The following is an 18,086-nucleotide window of genomic DNA, read 5'->3' on the forward strand; positions in this document are numbered from 1 at the left end:
GTGGCCCACACTCCTCTTACTATATTTCTTGCCCTAAATGGATAGAAGAGAAAGAGATGCAATGCTTAAAGACTGGTAATAACATCACCTACTCAGAGGCTCGGAAATTATTGTCCCCAACTCTGTCTTGGACATATGCTGCTGCACTCTATTCCACTACCACAGTGGGATTGTCTCCAACAGAGTTGTTTGCAAAACATCTTAAGATTCTTGTGCCCTCCAAAATTAAAAAAGTTGATGCATCTATCTCTACTTTCATCTCTGTCCCTACCACTTTTTCCAGTGACTAGCCACTTTCACTTCTTTCAGGTTCAAATGTTTCCTTGGGTCTATCCTCTTCTGCAGCCCTGAAAAGTAAATTGACCATTCATTCATGCTCTGTCACAGGAATCTTTGTCCAACCCAGGGCAGGATCCATACAGGTTGATAGATCTTCGTTCAGTAAAGAAGAAAAATGTGCTTGGAAACAGATCTCCCTGCCACAATGTCCTCCACATAAATAACAATGGCCACTCTGATTCAGTGGAACTGTTAAGGTTTTCGATCAAATTTAGATGACATTAAGGATCTGATTGATTCTTACTATCCTTTGTGCCTCTCCCTACAGGAAATGTTTTTGAAATCTGCTAATAAAGTCACCGTACAGCAATTTTCCTTGTGTAGAAATGACAGGTCATGTGATGGACGAGTACATGGTTGATCAGCGTCTACCCTGTATTTGTCACTTGATACACCCTTAGAGACCGTAGCCTTCAGTGTTTCTTTGGGTTGTACCATCAATATTTGTCCTCTCTACCTGCCTCCTGAAGAGATCTATAATCAGTCAGACTTTAATCCCCTCATTGAGCAGTTATCATCCCCCTTTTTACTATTGGGGGATTTTAGTAAGCATAATCTCCTTTTGGGTGGTGCTAGTATTGATGGGAGGGAGGGGTTGTGATATAGAGCATATGCTCTTGGACCACAATCTGTCTCTCTTCAATACTGATTCTTATACTTATTTTCATGCACCTAGACAGTTTTTTACTGCTGTAGATCTTTCTATCTACTCCCCTCTACTTTTCACTTACTTTTTTTTTGAGAGTTGATGGTAATCCACAGGGAAGTGATTATTTTCCTGTCAATTTGAGAAAGACTGGCTGTAATTGATGCCATCTGACATGCATGCCTCAATGGAAGTTGGACCAGGCTAACTGACCATTTTCACCACTCTCTCAGAACTTGATCCTGCCATCATGTGTAAGCGACTGTGTGTCAGCAGTAACTGTATTGTTCAGGTAGCTGCTCAATGTATTCCTAAAATCTCAACACGTATCCTACAGTATCCTTGTTCTTGTTGGAAATCTGCCTGCCACGTGACAAGAAAACCTCAAAAACAGGCTTGGGATACTTTTTGTAGGTATCCCATGCTTTTAAACCTCATTGCATTTCAGCAGGCCCATGCACATTCTCAGCACGTCAGACATCAAAGCCAGAAGGAATCTTGGATTAAATACACCTCTTGCATTTCTTCTACCACCAGTTCTAAAGTCATATATTGGACAAAATTCAAAAAGTTAGTGGTCAGTATCCTTCTGCCCCCCTTTCAATTAGGTTCTTTGATGGCCAGGAAATTGCTGATACCCAGAGCATCACCAATACTCTCAGCAAAAGTTTTTCTCATGCATCTAGCACTTCTGCTTTGTCTCCCATTTTCTTAGCTATCAGAACTTAGGCAGAACGATTGTCTTTTTCCTTTCAAGCTGATTGTCTCTATAACTGTAATCACCCCCTTACACTGGTGGAACTTTAACTGACTCTTCATTGGTCTGGCACTATATCAGTTGGATCTGGTGATATTTGTTATGAGATGGTACTCCTTCTCTCTCAGACTTGAAACATCAATCAGGGAAATCTTTCTCAAGTGACGACATTTTGTTTCTGTATTTTTTGACCTTGAGAAAGCTTATGTTACAATGTGGAGGTGTAGTATCTTGCAAGACCTCCACTTGTGTGGGTTGTGTGGCAGTTTACTGACTTTTATTATACATTTTTTAATGAATTGGCAATTTCAGGTCTGTGTGGGTTTGACACTTTTTCATTCTTTTCCACAGGAACTTGAGTCCCTCAGGGCTGTGTCTTGAGTGTCACACTTTTCATTATAAAAATTAATGGCATTAGTGGACAACTACCTCCTACAGTTGCAAACAGTCTCTTTGTCGATGACTTCCATATTTTGTGTCAGTTGTCAAATATAAGGTATGTTGAGTGGTGGCTACAGACTGCCCTCAATCATTTACTGATGTGAACCACAGCAAACAGTTTCAACCTTTCTCTTTCCAAAACTGTTTGCATGCATTTTTGCCATCGATGGGGTATTCACCCTGATCCTGAACTTTGTATTGGTGAAGCTGCTCTTCCCACAGCCTTTGAGGCAAAGTTCTTGGGACATATATTTGACCGTAAGCTGACCTTTATTCCACATATCAAGCAGCTATGTGTCAAGTGTACAAGGGCACTGAATATCCTCTGTGTCCTTTCTTCCACCTCTTGGGAGGCAGATTGATGTTCCATGCTAAAAATCAATTGTGCCCTTAATTGATCAGAACTAGACTACAGGTCTCTAGTTTATATTTCTGCCAGGACTTTGGCCTTGAAATTATTGGATCCTTTCCACCATCATGAACTTTGGCTCTGCACAGGGGCCTTCTGCACTTCTCCAGTCCAGAGTTTGTATACAGAGTCCCATGAACCCACTCTACACCTTCTTTGTTTCCAACTGTCTTTAATGTATGCTTCAAAACTTTGATCTTTACCACAGCATTCCACATGGGATTGTGTTTTCCTTCATCAGTGGGCCACACTTTCATAATAGACAGTCTGCCACTGTTCCTTTAAGTCTTTGTCTCCAGGTGCAGTTGGATGAATTGGGTCTGTCTTTGGATGATATAGTGGTATCAACAGATCGATCAGCTCATCCCACCATGGCTAATTACTATCCCGAAATGTGACCTTTCTTTGAGTCATCTGAAGAAGAGAGATACTCCTGATTGAAAGTATCACTTTCTATTTGCCAAACATCTTTGAAACCATTCTTTCATTCCCATTTATATAGATGGTTTGAAATCAGATGACTCTGTGGGCTCTGCCATTGTTTGCTATGATTCGGTTGTTATACTCACTATCCTCACTACCGTTTCTGTGTTCATTGCTGAATTGTTTGCCATTTCTCTTGCCTTGGATCACATAGAAGCTATGCAGTAAATTAACTGTACTATATATACCAATTTGCTTAGCTCTTTGTTAGCCCTGGAATCATTTCACGTCAGTTCTCACCCTATCCTTGCTGATATTCAAAACTGAATGGCACATTTTTTTAAATCATCTACTTCTATCCAGTTTTTCTGGATACCAGGCCATGTTGGTATTCGTGGGAACAAGCTTGCTGACACCTCAGCTAAATCAGTCTGCTCTGGCATTGTCTCTGCTGTGCATGTTCCATACATGGACTATGGTCATGTATTCAAGGCTTGGCTCTGTGCCAGTTAGCAGACAACTTGAAGAGAGCAACGTGAAAACAAGCTTTTCCAAATAAACCCCTTTATTTCACTTTGGGCATCTTGTTTCTGTAAGAATCGGAAAGAGGAAGTTGTCCTAAGTAGGTTACTCATAGGTCACAGTTTTTTAATTTATTGATTTCTTTCATCTGGAACTGATGCATCACTGTGTTGTCTGTGTTGACACTCAGGTCATAATAAGCCACATTTTACTGTCATGCTGTCGTTACGACTCTTAATAATGGCATCATTTTAGACTTGTTTTGTCTCAAGGTTTACCCATAACGTTGGACAGTGTCATTGGCAATGGTGATACTGTCTATCTTACAATTGTTTTTAGTTGTTTATGATTCTTTTCTGAAGTACGTCTAGTTTGATATGAAATTAGAAAATGGCTGTAATGTCAAATAACTTGAAAACCAGAACTGGAAAGGCCAACTTCAGGTGAGTAACACTGATGTTTGAATTAACCATTAATCATTCTGGCGAGTTATAATAATTAATATTATACTACAGAAAGTCTTTTACAACTTCAATTACTTTACTTTCTGAACATGGCCATAACATCACATAACTCGAAACCAGGACTGGAAAGGCTAACTTCAAGTGACTAACGTTGATGTTTATAATTACCTTGTTAGTCATCTTAGCAAGTTATAACCATTAAACGTATGCTACAGAATGTCTTTTAAAACTAGTATTACTGTAATTGCTCTCCTACTGCTGTACACTAGATATAGAAATTGGATTTCATGCTGTTTAAGTTTTTAATTCAAAAATTAAACTTTTTCTTGTTTTACCTTGATTTCTTTTTATGAATTTTAATACCTTTACTTTACTTTTAACTTTTTATTGGATGTTTGGTGCAGATAGCCTAGTTGCTTTGTATCATAAAACACAAACCTTACCCACCCACCTAAACATCTCTCACTGTTTAAATGAGACTTGGATGCAGTTTTGCAAATTTTTCATCATTGTATGGGGAAGTTCCTGACAAAGTTTCATTACAATTGGAACTCTTATTAAAAACAAAATTTAGTGCATTTGCCCACTTTTTAAAGAAATAAGTCAATAACAGCTATATATCACATCAAAATGAAAGATAGCTATGAAATAGACCCTTGTTAAACTTAATAAAATAATAGGACCCTATAACATTTTTCTGTAATTGCTTCTTTATTGGAGAAATGATACATTTGTTCATTTTAATAAGACACATTAATTTTGTGCATTTATTATAATCAGTGAAATCAGTTTTTTAAGTAACTTTTAGAGTAGGGTTAAAAAGACTGTAATGAAAAATTTAAAAGTGAGTCTTCTTAGTGAAGAAGCATTATGATGTTTCAGAAGAAAAGTGACTTTTTCTTCTGTTGGATGATACAAATTTATGCTGTGAGTTGTGCCCTGGTTTTTCAACCATCTTTCTCACATACCTTCCATTTTCCAATTCCAATGGGGCTTGTACTTCCCCTATTCCCACTATGTTCACAGATTTCTTCAAGTTTCAGAAGCCTCTTGGAATCTTCCTTTTCTGGATTGGTCTTCCATGTTTTAACTTTACCTCCATTTGAACCACTTTCTTCATGCTTCATGTTTCTTTTGTTCCTTAAGATATATTTCCTTTATTTTGGCATGTTGACATTCTTGGTCTTCTTTGTTTTTTACATTCTGCATACCTGTTATCACCCTTTCTATATTCTCCTTTCTCCACATATCTGCAGTGTCTTGGGAAGGTTTTCCTCCCTTTCTCCTACATCTTATCTTCTATTTCCTGTTTTAACCCTTGTCCAGACTTTGACAGACTCTGTGTGCTGACAGGGACCTCAGATGTGATATGGCATATACGGGTACATCCAACAGTATCCATAACTATCTTTGTATTCCCTTGCTTTGTGGTTGATTTGGCCTACTCCTATCTCCTTTCTTTATTCCATACCTTATTTCATGTTTACTCCCATCCACTCTGTCTTATCACATTTTCCCTGCTTTTTGTTTATGTTGTCTGTGAGCTGTGAGGGGATATTTTGCATGCTGACGTGTGGATCACACCCAGTATGTTCATCTCCTGGTATCTTCATCTCATTTTCCTTTTGTACATAATGGGGTTTTGTCTTCCATCTATAACTCTGCTCCAGACTTCAGTGTAACTTTAACTGGTAAGTATTGTTCATTTTGTACTTTCTCAAGATTTTTTTTTTTATTCCCTTTTATCATATGGATTCTGCTCTGTTGTGAGTGGTGCCTGACCAAGCATTCTTTAACTTCAAATACACACTGTAAGTCATGTATACTCAACCTCTATCGTTCATGGTTCCACACGCTCAACATAAAGTGGAATATTTCACAAGATTGCTTGGAAGTTATCTGTCTTGCAGTAACTGCTTCATAAACATGTCCGTTCTGGACCATACCAGCCATGGACTGCATGGGTAAAGCAGATGGGGATTGCTGCCCATCTCTGCCATATCTTGTGTGAATAATTCAGTATGGTCTATTTTTTAAAATAGGGTTTTGTGGTCGCTCATTGCACTGTCTTTTGTGATGAAATTCCTATGGACAATCCAATGCATTCCCACCCTCCTTCTCTAAGTGGAGTGTGAGAGTCCTTGTCACTTTCTAGTTCCAAGCTGCTAGGGAGGTTGATCATGGATGCGCTCTCCTTAATGGGTTCCACAAAAATGTTAGCTATAACCATTCAGTTGAGAGTAAGGCAGGTGGAAATGCAGTATGACCTCCACAAGCATTTGCTGATGGACAAGGCTTTCTGAAGCTAGTTATGCAATCACAGGAGTTGATCTGTCTACTTACTGGATGATGTGGTCTCCTTATATTATTTAAATATTCAACAATTTCCACAAGTACAGAAGTTTGTTCATCAACTTACTAGATGACTTGGCCTCATTATACTATTTACATATTCAACAGTATCTACAACCAGTGGAGTTGATCTATCATCTTCAAAGATGATGTGACTTAATACCATTGCCAATGTTATGGAGGTAATCTGTCACTTTACTGGCTGACATGGCCTTCTGTTACACATTCCTTACGATCTGGCATTGACCTGTTGCAAATGCAGTTCACCCATTTTGATTGGCAGCCCTTATCCTACCTTCATGTGGACATTGGGTCCCAGCATTGAGGTATTTAATTTGAGCGAACCAGTCAATATACATTCTTGCATAAGTTGAATCCATCCTCTGTATACTGGATGATCGGTCCTGGATTGTTGTATGGTGTTGATCCTTGTGTAGTGTGCTGTACTTGGAGTGGGTCTTAATCTCTGATTACTGGGTTGTAGGTGAAGACACTTTGATTCTCATTTTATCCTTGCAGGGTGTCAGTTCTTTGTAGAGGAGGTTTTGTATGTAATTGACTTGCCAATTACAGTTCGATGCACCCTAACCACTCTGCAACTTGTGATTTCTGTTCTTGTGTTTTATGAATTATGCACACAATAAAGAGTATACCTGGCTCAGAAGTGAAGTGGTTTTTTTCCCTTGGTCTCCAGATCTTTTTCTCTAATGGTAAGGGGTATCCTTTGTATACCTTTAAGGGGCTTCTGCTATTCCCTTGCATCAGTCCTACTCTTTCTCAGTGTGGGATTCCAGCTAATCTTGCGAGATGAGGTAAGTACTGTATTGCAAATTATAATTTTCCTATGCTGTCAGATAAGTACACTTACACCTCTCTCACACTTCCTACCCTTCCTCCCTACTTTTACAGTGTTCAATCTTTCTGCCAAACTTCAAAGTGAAGGTTTAAAATAATAGTGTAGAGGGAGTTGCATATCACATGAGCATTCTGTGGTACTATTGGCAAAAGGATGACACATGATTATTTACATGAGAGACACATTGGAATATACTATTTCCAATGAGCATAGTTTTGTTGCATGCCTAAAGAAAACAGTTGCATATAATTGGCAGCACTGAATAAGAATAGCTAATAATAATATGTTTTCAGTATAGAAAAATTATAATTTTTTCCTTCTTTAAACTGTTAAAAGTATGTTTCATTAAATCAGTATTACATATTCTGCATAAATTAAAGTTGTAGATACAATAATAGACCATTCTTTTTAAGGTATATGACAATGCGAGTTTTGAAGCTACTGTAAATTCTCGTGAAGTGGAAGGAGATTTTGTTGATGATAACTACTCTGTTAGTACTCTGCAATATGGAGATAACCAGAAAATGTATGATGAAACTGAGAAACATGAGTTGGTTGAAATAAAGTTAGAAGATGTACCTACAGATCAGAAAGTAGAATCTAGTGATTTACTGGAAGAAGAAAGTGAAGAAGAAAATCAAGAAGAAAAAGAAGATAGAAGGGGCCGCTTCCATTCTGAGCGCCCCACACTAGTGTCTTTATCAGCCTCAAGAAAAAGAAAAAATATTCCTGATAATCTGGGTAGATTAATTTTTCTAAGTGGATTTTCTTTTTAGGATATTTGTGATATATAGACATTTATTAAGTGTTGAATGATGTGAATTTCTGTAGGTTTCAAGCACTGAGGTTTACATGAGTTGAATATTACTGTAACAGAAATATTAACAATCCATATGTTACTTGTAATTTTTAAAGAGAATTTAAATTTATCTTTTCAGAAATATTCTTATAAAAAGTTGGGACTTCTTAAGTATTTTTCTTTGTAATGGTTTTATTAAGATTTATCTTAATTAAGAGAAAACAAGTTAAAAAATGTAAGACTGATAGCAATTGAAGCTAATTCTAACAGTTTCTTTGGATAAGACCAAATCAACCATTGCATTAAAGTGACACATGAGCAGTATATTGATAAACTGTTATTATAAAACTTAAAGATTCATTAACGTTTAGATTTGATAGGTTAAACATGGTAAATTTTAATTTGAACATTTTCAGTTTTTTTTCTGAAAAATTAACCAAGGAGATGAAGAAATTTTAAGTTGAACATAGTTATATGTTAGTTTCTAAAAAATACAGTAGTGTGAAAGATTAAGATGTTTAAAAATATATTAATACATGGTGTTAACCTTTAAAGTTATATTTAAGAGCTTTTCATTGATATCTATATAATATCTACCTATGTATTTTCCTTGAAGTATACTGTCATATTGAATAACTTTTAAATTTAATTTTGGGGATGCCATTATATTATGTTTTTTTTATGTATGTGTTTATATATATTATTTGTAATTCTTTGTTCCCAAACACTTTTTCTTACACAGAATCTGTAATTAGTAAAGAAGAAGCTGCAAAGCTTGATGAAGTATTAGCTAAAAGTAGAGAACAAAAGATGAAAAAGAAAGGATTGAGGGGTCGTGGACGTAGAATTGGACATTACCGACAACGTTATGGCAGGGGAGATGTGGGGGTAGGTTAGAAATAAAATTAGAGCAAGGTGAAAACATTATAGTTTGTAAGTCTATTGTTTATAATACAGGGCCACAAATTTTGTTTAGAAAAAAAATATGGAATCAACATTTTGAAAGGATAGACTACAAAAATGCTGATTATGCAGTGATTGTGGAAGAACATTAAGATTATGGAGCAAAATTTCGATTTATACAATCTTTCAATTAAAATAAAAACAGCTTAAAACAGTAATATTTAAAAAAAGATTTTAGACATACTTCATGTTATTTAGAATTATACAATCTTTCAGTTAAAGTAAAAACAGCTTAAAAGAATAATATTTAAAAAAGATGTTAGACATACTTGATGTAATTCTTCATCAGTATCAATTTAATACTCTTGTGAAATAACAGCACCAGACTCAGTTGTGAACCTATTCATCAGTTTGTCTATCCAGCAGACATCACTTGTTGAGCTGAGCAACAACAAACAAAACTAAGTTATAATTAGGTTAAAATTTAAAAAAGTAGTGACATACACCTAGACTTAACTTTACCAAAACTGGAGATTCAGTATTTATTTATGCAGTGATTATGTGGTTACATGTAAATTGTGCAAAAAATGCTTCATCCAAATAATCATGTTAAACTTGAAGGTTTTAACTCTCAGAATGGGCATCATTTTGTATGCATGTCAGGAGATTTAAGTGAGTTATATTCAAAATTTTATTAAACTACTTTCTTATTATGGTATATAAATAAACTTGGCATAAAATAATACAACTTTTAACAATATACAAGTTTTATGTTCTTAATTTTATAAAACAGTATTTAAAAAAATTCTGAATTTCCCTTAGTATGGAAATTGTGACATTTGTTCTCTAGGTATTCCCTCTTCTTTAATTTATTTACAGTCCTTTTAAGAAGTACGAAATTCAACATAAATTATTCTGTATAATATCATTGCTGCAGCAAAGCATAATTGTTATAGCCTTCAATCTTATTTGGTTACAGAGCTATAAAATAGAAATTTAGACCCCACTTGCCTTGGCCACGTGTCACATCTCTTTCAAAATTACCCATAGTCCTTGCTGACATTTAATACTATATTATTTATAATTAATAGAAAACAAAAGTTTTAATTTATTAAATGATATATTATACATTATTGTTTTGTTTACAGAGAATTGTCTATCACTCTTCCAGTTCAAGTTTTATTACCATGTGAAACATATTGATAGGATTAACTGAGCTTTTAATGGTTCATTTCTTAGTCAGGAAATTGGAAAAAATTATGACAATTATAAGACATTTTCTGCTTTTGTTTCATTATTCTGTGTTTTTTGGCACATTATTTAATTAAATAAAATGTATTTAGTGTAGTAGCAGAGATGCCAACCATTATGATTTTGGTGTATACATTATGACTATACGCTCATACAGACAAATATTACAACTTGTTGTAACTCCCAAATTATTATATATTATATAGGCCTATACAATAAAGTGATAAATTGTTCTCCCAGGGCTTGAAAGGGGTAAAAAGAAAATTTCTAGTGAGATACAAATAAATTTTAATAATAAATAAAAGACATAGTCTAAATGGCTACTTGCGATAATCATGTTTGTGCTTGAAATAATAAAAAATATTTGTATCGCCAACATCTACCAATAGTTTGAGTGCAGTACTTCTCCATACGGGGTATGTGGGGGAATCCATAGCTACGTCATCAGTACTTGTCAGCCAATCAGTGCTCGCGTAGATGGGTATTTCTCGTTTTCTAAGCGGCATAGAAACACCAATGCGATCATTCACAAGATGGAAAAAAAGAGACCTCATTTACCAGATTGTCTTGTTTCTGGCAAATCTAAAAGGACTAAAACTGTGAATCAAAAATTTAGGAAAGAGTATAGTGCAAAATATCCAGTCATTGAATCAAAAGTCAGTGACAGTCATGTGTTTTGTACAGTTTGTCACATCGATTTTTCTGTGGTGCATGGCGGGATAAACGATTGTTCCAGACATACAAAATCGGCAGATAACAACATTTATGAGTAAGAATTCAGAATATGAAACCATAAATGCAGAAGGGATGTTCATGCAATTCATCATTGCTCATAATTTACCCCTAGCTGTAGCTGATTATGCAGGACATCTATTCAGAAAAATGTTCCCAGACTCTGATATGGTGAAAATATATAGTTATAAATAAGCAATCTATAGCAGTAATAAATAATAATAGTTTTAATAATAATAATATAATAATGAACAGCTTAGAGACATTGGTCAGGCCTAATAGCTGCAAATGATAAAGGGCTCTGTCTACAATCATTACACTCAGTCATTTGAAATAGTTGGCATCTCTGTAGTAGTAAAGTTAGTTTAAAAATTTTCAGTTTCAGTTTAATCAACAGTTGACAGTAAAAAAAAAAAATGAAAAAGAGATACCCAGATTCTTTATTTATTTTAAAGTAACTAAAATGTAAAATTATAAACTTTTTAGGTTAGATAAGATGATAAAGTTAGATTAAGTAAATTAAAGAATACTACTACTAACTAATATACAATTTTGATCAAGTATGCTGCAAATAGTGTGGGCTATATGTAACTTAATTGAGTACTGTGAACTATGTGTTTGCCAAGTGATTTTTAACTTGTGTGGTGGAAATATTTTGGACCCATTTCAAAGGGCAATAAAATTCAAGTAAAAACAAATGTATATTCCTGTAAGTGTAAAGCTATTTAGGATAAATAAATGTAGTTTCATGTTACTATTTGAAATTATTCTGAAAAAAAAAACATTTGAAATTTATTTAGGACATCTTAGAAATTATTCAAATGAAATTTGAGAATTTTCAGGTGAAGAAAAGTATTTTTAATGCTACCATAACACGAAAATCACTTTTCACTCCAAGCAGTAAACACTTCATGCTGTCACAGAGAAATTAAAAATTCCGTTTTTTTTTTCCCCTACAAATGATTCTTAATGTTTACTGAAAGCTTGCACAATTACATGGAGACACACAAAAAAATAATAGAAGTTATTATATGGAAACACTAAAAGTCAACTTAAGGTAAGTTTTTTTTGAGATCATATTGGCCAAGCCTATAATAAGAGAGGTAAGGAGTGAAAGGTTGTTTTTAAAAAGACATGATACACACACATTAATAGTTTCTCGGACAGGAATAGTGGCAAAGAGGAAAATATATAAAAACTATCCATGTAATATTTTCAAATTGAGGGTATGGAATTTATTTCCTGCTCAAATTAATAATGAATTAATTTAAGTGCTGAGACAAGAAAGTTGACTAAATTGTAAGAGAGAAAACCAGTGGATAAAAAATAGACTCTGGGTTATTGTTACTTTTATGAACCTCAGAAAAGCTTCAGAGAATCCAAGGTTTTGAACCACAGGCAGTTGCTGTTAAGGGGAATGAACATGGAAGAATCATTAAGGATTGTTTTAATTTTGCTGAGATATTTATTTTGTCTAATTTAACAATTCCATCATGGGTTGAATGGGAAGAAAATTAGGTTATTTTGAGAGATTTTGTAAGGCATTTAATTCATTATGAGATGAGAAAAGAGACAGCTTTAAGGGTATTGCAGCTGTAAAAGCTCAAATTTTAGTAGTTCAAATTCAGTTTAAAATTGAGTTTTAATTCTGTGCAAGAAGTTTATTAAAAAGAGGAAAAGCTTTAAGGGATTTGTAAGCTGCTTCTAAAGGGTAAAAATTATCAATTAATATAGAAGATTGAAGAGAGAGAAGGCTTTTGGCAATTGCATGTTTACAACTATTATTTAACTGCACTGATGTGTAGTTGAAGATCAGTGAGTTTCTTGGAATTGAGAGTTTGAACAGGGTAGGTGTAAGTTCTGAGTTTCAATATTTTGTAATATTGGATGTGTTTGTGTCTAGAGATCCTTGTACCATTGTGCTCAGAGAAATGATGTCTGCTTGTCTGTTGATTTGAGTGTATATATATATATATATAGTAACAGAGACACTGACAGACAGAGTCAGAAGCAGAAGTAGCAGTCCTGGACAATCCTTTACAGTGCCAGTTGCTTTATCTGTGTCATTTCCTACTGCAGGTTCTCCATCTGTGTTAGTTACTTCACCTGTTACAATACCACCCATAGTGACTCCAGCTGCATGACCAGAGTGAGCTGGTATACAGGAGTTTGGAAAGGATGGAACAATTTGAAAAATTATAAATTCTGGTTCTGAGGCACAGAATGTTCTTACAAAAATTTTAGGTCTCACAAAATGCTACATTGATATCTCTCTTAGTACTTTTCACTTATTGATTAATATGCGAATGCTCATTCAGTACATCCAACAATGTAATGAAGCAAAAGTGCATAGGGTACAAAAATGATAATTCCTGGAAAATATTTCTTGAGGAGTTGGAAGCATTTATTACACTGCTAGGTATTTGTGGGGACTGTGGTGGTAAAAGAAATCAAAGAAAAGAAACCAAGACATCAATTTGAGAAATATTGAGATTTTTGCATTTTGACTTGAGAGCAACAAGAAGTGCCTGATTCCAAAAAGAGAAATTTTGCTTTACATTAAGATTTGAAATGACTTCGTTGAAAACAGTACTGTGTGCTACAAACCAGGAGAGAACATTACTGTGGATGAGTAGATGGGTTCCACAAAAGTATGGAGTTGCTAGACACAATATATGGCAAATAAATTGGATGGATTTGGGATATAATTTTGGTTGCCTTAGATGTTGCATTAAAATACATTCTGAATGTTTTCCCCTACCTAGTGATGAAACTTGCCCAGCTAGTCAAAGACTGGCAGACAGTGTGGTTCTCAGGTTGATTGCACTGTACTTAGGAAAAAGGAAGAATACGACTACAGACAATTAAAAATAACAGCCTGGTTGTAACAGTGAACAAATCAAGAAGAGATATTCAACCATCTACTCTAATTGTACAACCAGAGCTGTATACCAGCACAGTATTAAAATACCATAACCTTTCTACGTGCTGTTTATAAATGCAAACCAAGGATGAATATTTGCATTCTCAGCTTTGATCACATGTCAGTTAGCATTAACACTACTGAGAAAAGAGAAACTGAGTCAGTCAGTGTTTTTTTTAAAATGAAAGTATGACATGGATACTACAGACCAGATGGCACATCAGTAGTCAGTATAAGCTTGTTCTTGTTATTGGCCATTTGCTATATTTTACAATGGCCTGGATGTGACAGCCATCAGTTCCAGTATGCATTAGTTAAAGGATAAGTAGGTGGTATTTTGTTTTGATGCTAGCATTCATAGCTCTGAAAAAAACATGTTTGAGAAAACTGCAAAGCACCAAGCATCTTAGCTTAAATCTAGTTTCATACTCGGTGAAATGCGTAAAAGAAAACAATGCTAGGAAGCTCAATGCAGTAAAAACAGAACTTCAGATAAATGTGCCCTGTGTGAAAGATTTGTGTTTGGTAAATGCATAGTGAAAGTTGAAAAGCATTTCACCTGGATGGATTGTGCCAGTTAGATTAGATTATAATGGGAGTCATGTAATTTTCTTAGTTTCTTTTTTATGATCACATACTGTTTAGAATAGTTCACATACTAGTTTGTATTTAAAGTTTTGTATGTACATAAGAGATTTTTATACCTGCTTACTAACTTGTTTCTTTTGATATTTTAAAATTTATTTTAATACTTAATTTACTGAAGGGCATTTTGTTTTTGTTTTTTTGCAACTATTCATTTTAATGTTTTGGCTGTAGTTATATTTGATATGATGTTCCAGAATAAAACTTTTAAGTTGTATGCAGTAATTTGGCCTTCATTTTAATACTGACATTGAAATACTGAGTACTCAAAATGACATTATAGCAGTTATATGTATGGGTGAAACCCTGATGGTTCAAGTATTAAACTATTTAGCTTATTTTTTATGAGTAAAAGAGATTAATTCACTTGTAAAGTTTACTATATTCTTGAAAAGAATTAATAGATAAGTTTTTTACATAGATGATCAGGTTGTTCACAAAGCCCAAGTTTAAACTTAAATTTCTAGTTCTTTCAGATAAATTGAGTTTTAACTTGGAGTTTGTTAGAAACCCATTCAGTGGCTGAGACCTTTTCTCCCAGAAAAAACAAATCATTTCAAATGAAATTGTAGAACTGTAACATGACTTCTTTTTGGTTTTCTTCTCAACTAGAAGGACAATGCTAATATGTAAATTAAAATCACTATTTTTACGACAGACAATTCTGACGTGCAGTCATGGAGATAATTTTCACCATGTCCAGTTGTGTAGCCCAACCTCTGCATATATTTAACAAAAAGTGATGTTTGTCTACTATGGAAACCCCCCCCCCCAAAAAAAAAACAACAAAAAAAAAACAATTTTATGTGTGTTTTATCTTGTAGCTTTTAAGTTTCAGATCTGTATTCTAACATTTAAACATAGAAAACTTTTACATTAAGAAATTACATCAACATATTTTGATATTTTCAAATAGTATATTATTGTTAGTTTTGTTATGAATATTAATAATAATTGTTACATTTAAACCATTTTGTTACAAGAATTATTTTTTGTAAACAAACTGTTAAACAGAATAAATTTTTACAGTGAACCCTCATTAGCCAAGACATCAACAACCCTGATGATCCACAATCTGGATATTGCTTAATGCAGACAAATTGTCACAACAGGAAATTTAATCAGTTATCTGTATAGTTATTTGCCTTCTGAATATGAGTAGGTTTTTTATTACAACAAGCATGCATTTGTTATGATCAAGTAATTCAGTAATCTGTACATGACTCCAGGTAGAGCTTGATCAGAATAGGAAATGAAGTTTTAATTACTGACTGCAAAATACTTGCACTCACAGTGGGTACCACTTGATGAATGTAGGGTTATACATATAACCTATAAACAGATATCGAGCAGTCATCAGAACAATTTATTCTACAGTCATTTCAAATTACAATGCTCTAAATTAAAGACAAAAATATCAGCAACAGTAAAAGATTTTTCAATACAAAGAAGCAACACATAAACTATGCATTTTATACTCTATGAGTAAGTCAGTTTGAACAAAATAATATACTGAAGATATTGGCATGATATGCTGCTTTTATTATGTATTTTTTAAATTATTGATCACGTAAAATGAGGAGCTGAAATCTACTGTGTACAGCTGCTTTTGTTCACCAGTTGGTTGCTCTTTCTTACTAGTTTGCACCCTTACAGTTATCGATCAATGACACATTCTATTAGTATTGTGTCCATTGCATTCAAAGTGATTGATTCAACTGTTTAGATGTTGAATGTCTCTATAATTCAGAACTTAGATATTAATGCATTCAAATTAACAAAATTTTACCATGCATTGTACCATAAAATTGAGAGCTGTTATTTATTTCACTAATTAGAAAAAGATAACTTGACACTTTGGTAAATAGCTGTAAATAATCACTTAAAATTTAAAACATTATATTTCTTTAATTGGCTTGAAATTATGAACTTTTAATATCGGTTTTTAATCAGGTTCGTATTTTCATACATAATGATAATTATTTTGTAATAAATTGTTTAAATTATAAAAAAAATTAAGAAAATGGATACTCTTCAGAAATACTTGCATTACTTTGTTAAAAGTTACACTATTCTCTGCTTAATGCATATACAAAAAGGTTAATAATTGTACATTTTATTTTAAAGCATAACTTCAGTAACAATTTAATAATAAATTCAGTGCTGAAATGTCTATGTAGCAGATAATTGTATCTTTATTCTGAGTTCATATACATAGTCCTTTTGTCACATCAGTAATTAACTTTATAACATTGATTGCTAAAGCAGAAGTAAAGTCTCATCTATGGGTGTAGCAAAAGTTTTGAATAAAATATAAATTTAAAAACAAAACAAATAACAGGAAATTAATAAAATTAACTTTTTGGGAAGATATGAAAATTTTCTATCTCCACATGTTTTTTTTTGATATGATGTTGTTTACTTAATACAGGTAAACATAACTTCAAGTCTGAGTACAGCTGTTTGTAATATCTGAGTATGTGCTAGATTCAACTTTATGGAACTGCAGTGTCTTAGGTGGAGCATTATTATTATTTATGAAATTGCCATTTCAGTATTTCATGATTAATTAAACAGCTTTTAAATGGTTGAAATGTATTAATTGTTGTGGAGTGACTTTTTAAAAAAGCTATGCAACAGTTTGTATTAAGTGTTCTCTTATTTATTCACTATGTCACTCAGTTTCAGTGACTTTACTCTTGTAGAAGTAAATGTTTTCTGCCTTTTTTACACAGTGTAATTACACCACTCATGCAGATTATGTTTGTATAAGATATGAAGGACAATAACACCAAACATTACTGCATTATTCTTTTTTTCTTTTTTAAAATAATTCTTTATAAAAAGTGGAACGGGTTTTACATAGAAGCTATTTTGAAATATTTTTACAATCATGTTTTGTGTATGAAACATTTGGTTATTGTTTTATATTCTAATTTCTAATGATTTCTGATGTTCAATGACAAATTGCTTTCTTTCTTCTCTGTATAGTGTGGCAGTGTGCATCCAGTTTATTTCACTACAGTTGGCTGCTGCAAGTTCAGTTTTAAACTTTAGAAAATCAGGATTATGATCTTAATAATTTTTTTTTTTTTCACAGAGTAATATAAAGTTCTTAAATGCCTCTCAAGAGTTTGATTATACTTTAGCCAGTCAGCCATAGGCAAAATATAAATCTGTAGTGGAACTCTTGTGCATCTAAAGCTCCTGAATTGTTGTATAACAAGATTCTGCAGATATAGATTCTAGTTTATAAATACTGTGATAGTTTTTACTGAGTTTCAGAGTCTAAAAATTAAGTCTAATTTGGCTGCTCTTTTGCTCCTAACTACAGATATGCTTTAAAGTAGTATTTACCAAGCAAATTTTATAACAAAAATGAGTTCCATAAATTAGCTAAAATGTAAATACCGGAATATTTACACAGCAGATATATTTTGTAAAATGCATTACACTTGTTATATAGGTTAAAAGTAAGATTAACATAATCAGCATTTGAAGTGTTATTTGGGAACTTGTTCAAGTATCAGATTTTAAGAATCACAAAATGTTAGACACCAGTGTATAATGTATGTGGTGTATCTGTTGTAAAGAATACCTGAACAAGCATTGCCTCAAATTAAC

General features: G+C 33.5%; 1 protein-coding gene across 4 annotated transcripts in view; it reads left to right on the top strand.

Annotated features, from left to right (window-relative positions):
* LOC143246251 (uncharacterized) overlaps positions 1-18,086 on the top strand; it is a 109,634-nt gene that overhangs the window by 40,012 nt on the left and 51,536 nt on the right. For all 4 annotated transcript variants that reach the window (XM_076492656.1, XM_076492655.1, XM_076492657.1 and 1 more), the window contains exons 6-7: positions 7,623-7,950; positions 8,751-8,896. In XM_076492656.1, coding sequence (XP_076348771.1) covers positions 7,623-7,950; positions 8,751-8,896 — 474 coding nt within the window. The remainder of the gene's footprint in view (positions 1-7,622; positions 7,951-8,750; positions 8,897-18,086) is intronic.

This window comes from Tachypleus tridentatus, chromosome 3 (genome assembly GCF_004210375.1).
Source record: "Tachypleus tridentatus isolate NWPU-2018 chromosome 3, ASM421037v1, whole genome shotgun sequence".
In the NCBI taxonomy this organism is placed as follows: domain Eukaryota; kingdom Metazoa; phylum Arthropoda; class Merostomata; order Xiphosura; family Limulidae; genus Tachypleus; species Tachypleus tridentatus.